The sequence below is a fragment of the Manacus candei genome, unplaced genomic scaffold, assembly GCF_025592945.1.
Source record: "Manacus candei isolate 608988 ecotype Guabito, Panama unplaced genomic scaffold, ASM2559294v1 h1tg000033l, whole genome shotgun sequence".
In the NCBI taxonomy this organism is placed as follows: Eukaryota; Metazoa; Chordata; class Aves; order Passeriformes; family Pipridae; genus Manacus; species Manacus candei.
Window position 1 is genome coordinate 9,009,632 of NW_026138081.1, and position 13,352 is coordinate 9,022,983.

At 38.5% G+C, this 13,352-nt stretch overlaps 1 protein-coding gene across 2 annotated transcripts in view; it reads left to right on the forward strand.

Moving 5' to 3' along the window:
- INO80 (INO80 complex ATPase subunit) overlaps positions 1-13,352 on the forward strand; it is a 68,604-nt gene that overhangs the window by 28,594 nt on the left and 26,658 nt on the right. For both annotated transcript variants that reach the window (XM_051791867.1, XM_051791868.1), the window contains exons 19-25: positions 452-537; positions 1,487-1,654; positions 2,106-2,239; positions 3,054-3,121; positions 4,480-4,573; positions 5,716-5,893; positions 12,303-12,443. In XM_051791867.1, the coding sequence (XP_051647827.1) occupies positions 452-537; positions 1,487-1,654; positions 2,106-2,239; positions 3,054-3,121; positions 4,480-4,573; positions 5,716-5,893; positions 12,303-12,443 (869 nt within the window). The remainder of the gene's footprint in view (positions 1-451; positions 538-1,486; positions 1,655-2,105; positions 2,240-3,053; positions 3,122-4,479; positions 4,574-5,715; positions 5,894-12,302; positions 12,444-13,352) is intronic.

Below are 13,352 nucleotides of genomic sequence, written 5' to 3' on the forward strand. Positions count from 1 at the left end.
AACTTTGTTTTTACAAAGATTATTGTAAAAGACTGCAGTTGTCTGTCAATGCAGTATAACCTGTTGTTGTGATGCTATAATCTGGGGGGAGCAAAACTTAAAATTGTAATGATCTCTTTGCATGAATTAGCAATGGCTCATCAGAAACTTTCTTCTTCAGTAACAGTGGGTGATAAATGTAAGCCCATATTGTTCAGCCCAGAGGAATATGGAGAGTATAAAGGGCTTTAGAAGTTCATTCTTTGAAGCAAATATTTAGATTCCTAGGCTAAACACTGTAGCGCAGCACTCGCTTAAGAAAATCAACAGAGAAATGCTCAACTCTATGCTTTAAGAACTCATCTGGGGGGTAGTGGCTGAGCAGTAAGGGACTTAATTTGTGGTAAAACACCGTATAATTTTCTTCCGTAGTGAAGTAAATGTTCCTTCTTTCCTCTTCCTTGTATTTCAGACCAGCTATCCCGCTTGCACATGATCCTGAAGCCTTTCATGTTGAGAAGAATCAAGAAGGATGTGGAAAATGAATTGTCAGATAAGGTGAGAAAAAGTATTTATCTGGAGTGAGTATCATAAGTGTATTGCCATAGCTCTATTCTCTAATCTGGTTTTTGCAAACTCGTTTGTCAGTCTGCATACCTGAAATTTGATTGCAGACTTTTCACAGACCTTCAGTTTCTGGCACCACATCTCAGCGTTGTCATTAGATGTGAAAATAATGAATAAACTTTTCTTCTAGGGAAGACATTTTGTTAACAATTACAAGCCAAAGACCTTTAAGCCTGATTAAGTTGACAGAAATATCACTAATGGCAGTGAAGGAGATTGATACAGCAATGATTGGATGATAAAATGTTTCCAGTTGCCTTTGTGAAGGATTTGGCATGGGTTTAGGATTTTTTTGCTTGCCTGTATAGAGTGAGAAATACATTGTGGCAACATCATACTCTTCTCTCTTGTTAGTCTTTTAATTTCACATGCATGTTAGTAATACTTGGATGATCTTGTGGTTAACAGTCCCCTGGTTTTGGGACCCTTGGCTAAGAGACATCTACTTTCTTCTGATGGGATTATTCATTTCAATGGACTTCCACAGACACTGTTGCTATGCTTCTGACACTCCTTATCATGGGCTCTCAGTGGGTAGCATTTTAACCCTAGGATAGTAAAACTGAAGTCAGATTTAGAACTAATCAGCTGCAGGTGCAGTGTTTTCCCAGCTTCTTAAGAATCTATCCGTTCACTTAGTTGTGTTCACATACTTTTAAAAGGTCTGTCTCCCACATTATTACCCAAGCCTTCCAAAACACACTTAAGTCCTTCCTGGGTTGGATCCTGAAATACAGATCTGAATGCAACTGCCTGTAAAAGTATTTTTTGAGAAAGTTACTCTTTCCTCAAGATGCATTTCTCTCAGCTTCACGTACTGATGTACTGATCTATCTTCATTGCAGACAGAAAAGGCTAAATGTTCATTATCATTTTGCAGATTGAAATTCTTATGTACTGCCAGCAGACAAGTCGACAGAAGCTCTTGTACCAAGCTCTGAAAAACAAAATCTCTATTGATGACCTCTTGCAATCATCAATGGGCACTACTCAGCAAGCACAGACCACCACTAGTAGTCTCATGAATCTAGTCATGCAGTTCAGGAAGGTAAGGCTATTTTAATTAATAACTTTTGAAAAGTATAATCATTCATTAGCACAGAAATAAAATATGGTTTCTAGAAAACACCATATAAAAAAAATTCTGGGAATGGCAAGCCGATTTGCTTGCAGTTCAGTTGTCTTTCAGGTGTAGTGTAGCATGATGTTGGGAGTAGAAGAGCTTTAGCCAAATGGTGCATGCAGCTGCTATGTGGTTTGGTTACAAATTGATTGTTGAAGAAAGCTGTTCACTTGGGAAGAAGAGGCAATACCATTAAATGAATAGGGAAAGATATGATGCCCTATGCAAATTTGAGCAGATATACTAAAATAGTATATCTGCAATATTAATCAATACCAAAGTTTTAGTGATCAATAGTCATAGTTGATTTGGGATGTAAGTGCTGCATTGGACTAAATAGTTGCTCTCAGCATTTGACATGCTCTCTTTCTGACAGGTGTGCAATCACCCAGAGCTGTTTGAAAGACAAGAAACTTGGTCTCCATTTCACATCTTCCTAAAGCCATACCAGATTTCCAAGTTCATCTACCGTCATGGACAGATCAGGGTCTTTAACCACTCACGGGACAGGCAAGCTTATTCCACTTACTGTCCAGTTTAGCGTATTTAGTATTATTACTTAGACTTATTTTAGCTTCGTAAGTGCTAATTAACTCCCTTACCTGATATATTTAAATAACATTGGCTGAGCAGTGCATTCCTAGTTTTCTTTTGGTCATTCAACTGTTAAACATCTGATATTGATGCTCTATTTTGGTGGGATCCTAATCATAGAACATCCCTTTGATTGAATAAGAAAGCCAGGAAAAAGAATTTAGAGTTGTTGCTGATGATATGTAATAGAATTAAGTTTTAAAAGAATTCTTTAAACCTAAAAAACCTACTTGATTTCTCTTCAGTGAGTTTTTACGTGCAAGGAAGCTATCAGTATCTGTCTGTTCTGAGATGCTGTATATATCATGAGCATCTGCTAGTGCCATGACAGCTTTTAATGATTACCTTGGATGAACAGAATCTGCCCAAGTGCAGTTTGCTATTCTTGCCAATTGTGGCAGTTCTTGATTAATTTTGTTTGCATTCAGTTATGAGAAATGCTCGGGAAGGAGATCAGAAATATACATGTGAAGATCAGGCTAGCTGTTCTAAAACGTATAATGCAGTTCCAGGACAATGGTATGTCTCAGTGTCAAATAAGCAGCAGTGCATGTAGAATGATGATACTTTTCTCCTACGGCCGTGCAATTCCAGGTGTTGAGAGCACTAAAATACCTACAGTGAAGAAGCGAATGGTTACTCTGTATCTTCTGCTAATTGTGTGATTGAACATTTTATGTCCTAACACCTTCTCAGTGATTTTGTTTGGTTTTGTTTCCTTCATTTTCAGGTGGTTACGGGTTTTACTTTCGCCATTTGCACCAGACCACATACAGCAGTCTCTCTTCCATAGGAAGGGTAGGTTTACAGTCTCAGGAAGCAAGTTGGGTTGCACACTGGTGTGTGATGTTCTAATATGTCTTATTCAGGGAGAGGGACTGAAAAGCCAGATTAGTTAGTCCTCTGAGATAATCTAATCAGAACTTGTTATAATTTTGCTAGCCTTTGTGCTTGTACATATAGTTCCTCACTGAGGAAGGGATGGAAAACAGCTGAAAGCATAATCTGTGGACAACTTGTCATTTAGTTACTGCTTAATCCTACTGTAGTATCTTGTTCAATTCAGTCTGTCTTGTTTTAACTTTCTTCAAGAGATTAGTGCTGTGAATTTTTCATGGATTCAATTTTGAAAAATCTTGGATTCATTTCAGTACATTCTGTGTTGTACCTTAAATGGCCAGCTTCTCTTTCAACTAAAAAGTAGATGAGATGCAAGTGACCCAGGATCTGTCAAAGAGCAAAAATCCCACATAAACTGCTCATATTGACAGATACAATTTATTATTATGAATAATTGAATATTTTTGCTAAAAGAGCCAATTAGATCACTCAGGCTACTGGGATGTGAAAAACTTCAGGAGTAAAAAGAGTAAAAACCAAGAGAGATATCAGCTGCATTGCTATGCTGAAATCTGTTAGCATGGACCTATACAGCTGTGCAAACCCCTTTACAAGTGAGAAGAACCAGATGCAGCTACGGGAGTCTGTACTTGTCTGTAACTTTCTAACTTCTGTATTTCTTGCTGATTATTCTGGTTTCTGTTTGTTTTGGTATTTATAATAGGCTTTTTCTTTGAGACCCTTTTTGGCATACCATGAAACGAAAATAATCTTGGGAATATAATTTTTGTATAGATGTTAAAAAAATTAAAATATATGAATGGTTTTGGGGCTATGCAGTGCACATGGGTGGGACTGAAAAGCTTTCCTCTACCAATTCCTGCATCTCCTTGTGATGCATTTGACTGGATGGATGAGAGGAAGCATGTGAGGCAGACATCCTGAGGTACACGTGTTCTGGTCAGCTGTCGGGCAGATACATGTTCAAATTTGCAAACATGGATGCTGCCTGTTGATTCTTACTAAGTGAAACATATGTCCTTACTGGCTGCAGTTGGGTCTAGAATGTATTTCTCTTTTTTGGTAAATGCCCTTCTCTTACCCAAACTGGAAAATGAACTGGAATGTGGAGTCAGGTGAATTGAATTTTCAGTATTTCTAAAAGATGGAGATTAAATTAGGATCACCTGTTCATGCACCTAGATTTGTCATGTGTCAGAGAATGTGCATCTTGAATTGATGAAGTAAGTTTATTGTTTTCAGCTATGAGTGTCTGTGAAATGTGTTTGCCTAACTTCAGTATTTCTGTGATGTAGGCATCAATGAAGAAAGCTGTTTTTCTTTCCTCCGGTTTATTGATGTCTCTCCAGCAGAAATGGCAAATCTTATGAATCAGGGACATTTAGCCAGGTGAGGACAACTTCTCACCCCCCATCTTTTTTTCCCCCTCTTTTTGTAATTACAAATAATACAAGTGATGTCAGAAGCATCTCTCTGTAAACCTGCATTTTCTATGTCTCCTAATATTATCATTTGTCTGTCATTATCTAATACTAGAGCAACTTTTAGAGTGTTCCTCTGGGTATCGGGCACCAATTATGCAATGCAATTTTTATGCCTCTGTCAAAAGAAAACCTGTATTAACAAAGATTTGACATTGTAAATACACAAGATGGTGGAAGGGCAATGGGAGACTTTGCTTAGGATCACACTGTAGGCTGCTGGCGTTATCAAGTGCAAAATCCAGACTTCTGAAGGCCAGTTTATTGCAGTGCTTACGAGTTGCACTTGAGTGTACATTTTAAACACAAGTGGAATAAGCTTGTGTTGTTATAGTTGTTCTTCAGCTCTGAGCCATGTCGTCTACTTTCCACATCTTGTTTTTAGTATGGAATGGAATTCTGAGGTGTAGGCTTAAACTATGGGTTTATAGCATCATTAACTGTTTTATCTTGGAAGGGGAGGTGATCTATTTAAGTTATAGTGTACTCTGTAATGGACTCTGAGTGTAGTTAGGTAATGGCTGTAAGAAATTTGAGATTAAAAGCTAGTCTTTATTAATAAATAGAGATGTTTTGCTTAGAGCTTTGTAAGTGTAATATTCTTTTATTGTTCTGGTTGTTTTGGATTACTGTTTCTTGACTGCATTTCAATAACAATACAGATTTCTCTTGATGTATCTGAATGGTCTTTAAGATAAATTCTGCATTCGTTACACAATGTTGTTGTGAATAATTTGTATATGGAGCAATTTACAGAGAAACCATAGTGCAATTTTAAATAGTAATGGCTAACTTGGGCTTGACCCTTTCAGATGAAGTGCTTCAAAGTGTATCCTGATTTAATCCCTTAGATTCAGTTAAGCCACCTTAGAAAAAATTAAGAGTAATATAATTAGAAGATGTCTAGCAAAAATTACTCTCTCTAAGTAAGGACACTGTAAGCCTGAAATTCTGAAAAGAACCAATTTCTGTCAAATAGAGTTATGTTGTAAATATACTCAAGCCTTTCTTTCACAAAGCAGTGAATGCATCTGCTGTGTTTTGTTTCAGATGGTTAGCTCTTTTCCTGTCTCTGAAAGCATCGTACAGGCTCCATCACATGCGCTTCTGGATGGAGACAGAAGAGGAGAAAGAGCAGGGGTCATGTTTTCTGAGGAACAGGGATTTCTTACTTGATGTAAATTTTCCACTGTCTTTCCCTAACTTGCACAGCTGCACTTTGCTGCAGGTAAGCAAAATTTCTGTGATTTAGAGACAGTAGCAAATCCTCACGAGTGAGAAATGATGAAAACCTTTCTATCCTTATAAAACAGGGAAAACAAACTTGGAAATACGATGACTTTTTTGTCTGCTTCATTAGATATAGTTAATAGACTTCAGAGTGCTGAACAGAAAAATAGTTTAACTGCTGTCTCCCTCCCATGTGGTGATACATTTCAAAACTTGCTGTAATAAATAAATCAGTTGAATTAGAAGACTTAAAAATATTACTGGAGCAACAGAACTAGACTTGTGATTTGTCAGGGATGAATTCTACATATAAGCCTAAAGTTTTGTAGTGTTTTTCTATGTGTAGGGTGCTCATTTTCTGACTGAAACTACTCTTTTCTTGTCAAACTCAGCACATGATTGCAGCAACTGGGAAAAATAGAGGAGACTGGCAGTGCTTTAGAGTTGGTGGACAAGCACCGTAGTGGTGTATTTCTACTTTAAAATTTGCTTCTTCTGCTGTCTGGTAGACTCCAGATGTATTCAACTTACTGTGTAATGCAAGATCATTTTTGCTAATCTCTTGCCTAGGATATGTGTGAAGATTTTGTCTTTTTATGACTAAATGGCAGTTGATTTCCTGAGTTAGGTTATAGCTCCATTGATTCAGTTCACTGGGAAGTAAGTTCACGAAAGTGCTAGCATAGAGTCAGGAAAGCATCTAGGGCAGTTAGCAGATATGCAGTAAAAAAATCTTTTCTGAAACAGTGAGATCGTGCCAAATTTCTCTAGGGAATATTGCTTCTGCTCATGAGTGTGGAAGGGGAAAGGAGATAGCCAGAATTCAATTGAATATTGTGCAAAGGAAGTTGAAATTGAAGACGCATAAGCAGTAGGAAAGCAACCTTGGACTTGGTGTCATGTTTTGCAGCGTTAACAGCAAAGCCAACAAAATGAGTCCTAGTTATCAAACAAAGAGCAAGCCAGCAGTTAACTCTGGCTGTGCTGGTGTTTCAATTCTGCATTTCCATACCTAGCTTCATAAAATGTCTATGCTATATGGATTTGCTTTCAGTTAGTTTTTTTGAGATTACATTCAGCTGTTTCTGTAGTGAATGTGTGACGCTTACTTCTGAGATATACTGTAGCTCTGTCCTCTCATTGGTGTGGTTAAGGAAAATTTGTGTGATGTCATAAGTGTGGCAACCTAACAGTAAATAAGTAGAAGATGGCATAAATTGTATGCACTTACAGAAGATAGCATTCATTTTTACATATGTAGAAAGGCAATCTAGATCCTTACATAGCCTTTGGATTAGTGTGTATAAATATCAAAATAAAAGTAATTAAATTTTCTAAAGGACAGAAGATGGGTTAAGATTACAGATACTAAATACAAGACATGGAATATGCATGTGTAGGTTTTAATATTAACAAGTAAATGTAAAGCATTTGGATAGGCTACAAACCCTCCTATACCACAGCCTGGCCAGATTTAAACATGAATTTGGTTTCTCCAAATAATTTCTGTTCTTTGAAGATATCATTCCTCGTGTCTCAGGGAGTCCTAGTGCTGCGACTGTGTGCAACTAATCACTGTTGTAATACATTCTACACAGAAAACAGCCAGCTGAGGAGCAGAGTTCATCAGTGTGTGCAATAATGTGCATTTGTGATAACCCCACTAAATCTAAAGGAAGTGTAGCCCTACAGTTATGACAGTTTCTTTAGAGCTGTTTTCTAACCTGCATGTTAGACAAATTGCCACCTGAAGTCACTACAAAATAAGCTATGTTTGCAGACTTTTGTTTGCACAGCTTACGTTTAGAACACCTTAAAAAAACGGGGGGGGTAGATAGCACAAAACCAAAAGGACAGTTGAAAAACAAACTGCCCTTAACATGCCTGTCTTTTAGTACCGCACATTATCATGAGTGAAAATTAACTAACTCTTTTAAATTTAGTATGAACTAACTCTTCTTAGTTTAAGAAACTTTTGATGTAAAACTCCCCGAGGCTTCCCCTGAGGCTTCATAAGATAGTAACATGTAAGGATTGGGGAGGGTGAGAAAAGAGGAAAAAGGAAATGGTATAAATCTGGAAAGGCTTTTCTTAACCGCTCAGATCAGCATTTCCGATGTAAGAGACAAACTAAGTAGAAAAAAACCCACATTTATTTTTAATGGATATTTCCAAAATTGAGGTAACATCTGTCTAAAGATAGTATGAATTTCTTCATGTAAACACAGAAATCCCTCTCATTGTGAGGAATCTTCATTCCCATTGCTCAGCACCTCCATACTTTGTGTATTAACTTGTGTACCTTAAATCAATATAAAATCTGCTCTATTCAGGTGAACTCGTCTCTCCTTTGCTTTCCTAATTTCTGTTAAGAAATTAGGAATGTTAATGGGCTTAAGATGCTGATAGCATGCCCCACATTATGTTTGCAATATATGAGAGCCTCTTTCAACAGTTTCTTTGGATTGCGTAGCTGTAGTAGGTGTTTACATTCTTGTTTTTTAATAATCCTCCTCTTTAGTTCTTGGCTTTATTGTACTAAGGTATATGATCCGTTTCAGAGCTGTGACTGTGTTCAGTTCTGTAACCTTACCCAGTCTTTTCCATGTATGACTGATGGGAAGTGGGTTTCCACTGTCCCTGTTATATCTGGTGACTGCTCTATTCATGAATACTTAGAAGGTGCATATGTTGGAATTCGAGGGATGTTTCTTATGTGACCTACTCGTAATTTGTATACAGGAATCTGGTGCTCAAAGCCAGATAATTGCCTAGGTACAAGTATTTTTCTCACATTTTGGATACCTTCTTGGAAGTTTTCCTTTATGTTTCTTCCTGGGTACTTCAGTTGGGCCAAAGCCATCTTTGATGGGTCTTTGATGTTGCCTTCCAAAAGAGAATTAAGTAACAAACTTGCATAGGTTTGGAATTACAGTTTGTTAACTTCCTCTCTGTTCATTTCTTGTGTTTCCACTTTCCAGGAAATAGTTACCAAACCCCTCTAGTGATGAGAGTCACAATCAGTATGCCAGTGCTTGCTGTTGTTAGATTTACTGGAAAGCTCTTGTGACTCCATGCAATGCTGATTCCTCTTCATAAATCACCTTGTACCCCAGTGTGTGGTCCAGGGGTGGGAAAGAGAGGGACTTTGAGCTAATGCAGTTGTTCTGAGTCTGTCTAGTAGCCTGCTATTGCTGTGTCAGTCTTCCCCTTGGACTCTTACTGTCATTTCTCTACTCCCAGCTATTGAATCCTGCCTGTGCTGATGTGAGCATGCACATCCTCGTATGAGCCAACTGCAGTAAACTTTGTATTTTCATGTCTGTTGAATTTATTTTATTAGATGCGTAGCTAAATAGACTTCTGAAGATGTGTGACAGGAGACAAAACTAGCACAAGAAGTAGCACAAATATACCATGAGGAAGGACTTGTCTTTTTCGGCAGCAGTTATGGTGATTTGTTTCCACTGTTTCTGGTCCTCACATGAGTAAGCCAGAGTTCACATCTGTTGTCCACAGCCACATACTCCAGCCTTGTGACTCCCACTCTGTTGTTTCAGCACACCGCCTGTTTTACCAGGTGATGAAACACATCACAAAACTCACTTGGAGTGGAGACACAGTGGTTTGTTTTCATCTTGATCAGCATCTTAATGAGTACAGACAGCTAGGCCAACAAGAAGGGGCTCTGGAGGGACAGGAATAAACATGTGAAGCAGTTGTTGCTCAAGCCAGTGTTACTGATAAAGAATTGCCAGCTAAGTAAGAGCATGTTTTTGGTCTGTTTTTGGGATCACTTCACATTATCCAGTGTGGCCCAAGCTTTGACCTGTGCTTTTTAGTGCTGCTGAGTATCAGTGAAAGGCTATTGTCAGCTCTTTCTGCTCTCACCTTTTATATAGAGGAGCAGATGTTTAGTGAGTATGAACTTAATTTGTGCCAGCTCCAGACCATAAGTCACACTGGCAGCAGCTGAAGGATGGGCTTATGTGCTAGGCTTGACTTTAGCATGTATGTACAGTAAGACTACTTTTCTCACTTGTCAGCAGGTTCCAAATGATACATGCTAGCCATCTGCATCTTGCCCAGTGAATCTACATCTGGAAATAAAAAGACCCTAGAATGCCTTATCCATAGTAGACTCCTACTGTGGATGTTTTCTAGCATTTTTTGACATGTGTAGAAATGTGTATATCCAGGGTATGACATGGCATACAAGGACTGTGCCTCTATCATGTACCCAGATGTTTAGAACTTCAAACACTGGGATTTTAGAATATTGGGAGGCTCTGTAAAGTAAAAGTAGCATGCAATTAATTTTGGTTCATTAGGAACTGGGACAGCCAAAGCTTTAGATCCTGTTTACTCTTTACTTAAGTGAACTGCTAGAATTTCCAGGAGGGCACATCCTGTGATCCTATGGCAGTGGATGCTTAATGCATCTAAAATTATTGCTTGTTACCTGTTGTATGCAGAATAATGGTCTGCATACTATAGGAAACAATTATCATGGCCAGGCTTCGCGAACAAAGATTTGGGGAGGGCTCTACCCATGTTTGTTACAAGTGCACTGGTGGCTAAAAAGGCCAATACGATATAGACACATCCAGTTGCAGAAGGCACAGCAGAAAGACTCCTTAGGTGGTATATTCTGCAAGACACGATTCTTTCTGTGTTGTCTTTACTCCTCGAGTGTGACCCTGCGTGCGTTCTCAAAGGAAGCAGCAGCGTTATAGATGGTGTGTCTCCAGACCTCCCAGTTGGAGGCCAGAGTAGACCAGTTATGTTGATCAATATGGCCAAGGCTGAGATGTTGTTTCAGGGAATCCTTGTATCTTCTCTTTGGGGCTCCTCTCTTGCAGCAGCTGGTGGCAAGTTCACCATAAAGCAAGATCTTAGGGAGGCGGTGGTCCTTCATCCTTGAGATGTGCCCTGCCCAGCGCAGCTGTGTTCTCAGCAACATGGCCTCAATACTTGTGACAGCTGCTTGCTCTAGAACAGACGTGATAGTCACATAATCTGACCAGTGGATGTTTAGGATTGTACGGAGACAGTGCTGATGGAAGCGTTCTAGGAGTCACAGGTGGTGGCGGTAAATGACCCATGATTTGGATCCATATAAGAGAGTAGACAGCACTATGGCTCTGTAAACACTGATCTTGGTACTTTTCTTCAGGTGTTTATTTTGCCAGATTCTTTTATGGAGTTTTCTGAAGGCATTATATGCCTTTGCTAACCTGTTGTCTATCTCTCCATCAATTTTACCATCCAAGGAGATGAGGCTGCTTAGGTAATTAAACTGCTGGACTGATTTGAGCTCTGATTCGCCAATGGTGATGTGGGGATGATGGAAGACTTCCTGAGGTGCAGGCTGATAGAGAATTTCTGTCTTCTTTAAACTGACTTCTAGCCTAAAAAGCTCAGCAGTGTCTGCAAAGCAGGATGTTAAAACGCTGCAGAGCTACTTCTGTGTGGGCGACAAGGGCAGCATCATCAGCATAAAGCAGCTCCAGAACAGGACCTATTAAGGTCTTAATAGGAAACAATTAAATGTAACAATATATAACCGTTGGCCTCTATGAATATAGGAAGAGCCAGAATAAAAACTAAGTGGCAAAAATGGCTTAATCTATAAGCAATTTATTTCATTTATGCAAATATTTACAATAAAAAAGGAAATATAACTGACACAAGCAAAGAAAATGTAATTTTTTGTTATTTTGCTGTGTACAGTTGAGCATCTTCAAAGAGCTCTCTTTAAACTGCACTGTCATCTCAGTGTCCCCACTTCTGAGTCAATATATTTTTCTGTATCAAAAGGACACTGATATAATTGTGGCAAATTGCAGGGTTTACACATGGTTATGTTCATGTGTGTGAGTAACCACGTTAGCACCTTGAAAGTCTTCAGTATAAAATTTAGAGCCCTTTTGCATAGGAAAGAAAGAAAGAAAAGGTTGGAAAAGATTTCAGTCTAAATGTACCAGTCCAGCCACATTTAGATTCTTTTTTTTTCTCTGCAAAATTTCGTTTTGATTCGGAACAGATAAATGAGTAGCTAGAAAACAGCTTGAGGGTCAGACCTACTAGAATATTCCTGTACTCCCTTCATTAGAAAAGCTAAGGTCCAAAGGTTCAAAGAAGGAAAAATATGTTTCTTGTTCTAGCTGAGCATAAAGACAAGTATTGATATGAGCTATTCTGATTTCAACCACTTCAGGATTTGGGTGTTCTGACAATTACACAAAAATCCTATACATTGTCACTGCAGATGATGTGTAGAGTTTTCTTTTTTCAAAGAGAAATATATAGTGAATGTCCTTTGTCTTCCTCATGGGTGGGTACAAAGTTTAAATGCAGTATTTCTTTACAGATGCTGTAACTTCTTAATTTTAATTTTGTTTCAGAACCTTGTGTTCAGCAGCCACTGTAAAGCAGTTACTGGCTATTCAGACCATGTCATATATAGAAGGAAATCAGCTACCTCATGTGTACGATGCTGCCAGGTGACTGAGCTGCCGTCCTTCCTGTGCATAGCCAGTCCACGGGTAAGTCCAAGTTAAGTTGTAAATTATGTATTTTCTATTGTGTTTTCAATCTTGTTAGAGTTGTGTCTTAGGAAAAGAATGATCTATTACTTTCTTTTGGTTTGGTAAAATTGTTGTGAGGATATCCTTTTGCTACTGTATTCAATAGTGGGTTTTTTCATAGGGGAAGTGACTGGAATGTGTACTGAAGAGAAAAGGAAAGTTGTACGATGCACCCAACAGGAGCTGTTCTGAGATACAGAGATTTCACTTTCTCTCCTAATACCAAAAGCAGTAACATTACAGAAGAGATTGTTAAGTAAATTATTCCCCAGTAATCCAAGGGAGAGATTTAGTAATGATATGAACAGAATGAGGTGATTGGTGAACTCTGATGGCCAAAGTGGGCAGAGGAGCAATGCTTTTTTGGAAAGGATGTTTGTTTTCTCTCGTTGTGTCAGCTTATGCTCCAAAAAGGAAACACCAAATTGCAGTATATCAGGATTACTCAAGTTGGCATTTTTCTAAGTCTTTTGCATGTGAAGTGGTACTGCTTAGGGTTGTCCATCATCTAGTAAGTGAATTTTGAAATTATTTTAGCTGAAGTTTCCTAGGCTGACACAAGAGACTTTCATAAGCCTATGGCTATTGTATTCCATGTTGTTGAATGTTGACAAAGCTGGACAAAATGTACTACTATTACCAGATCATCCAGATGTTGTATTCTTTAGTCACTATTGAAGGTACTCCTGTAGGCATCATCAAATGATGTGCAGTTATACTTTCACATCTGGAGATGAGTGGATGGCAAGTAGGACGTGTTTCTTGCCTACATGCAGCTGCTCAATATGAATTCATCTGTGCCAACAGCTCTAGGGGCCAAGAATCCAACTGAACTGCTCACAGTCAAATACCACCTCCCAGTTACAA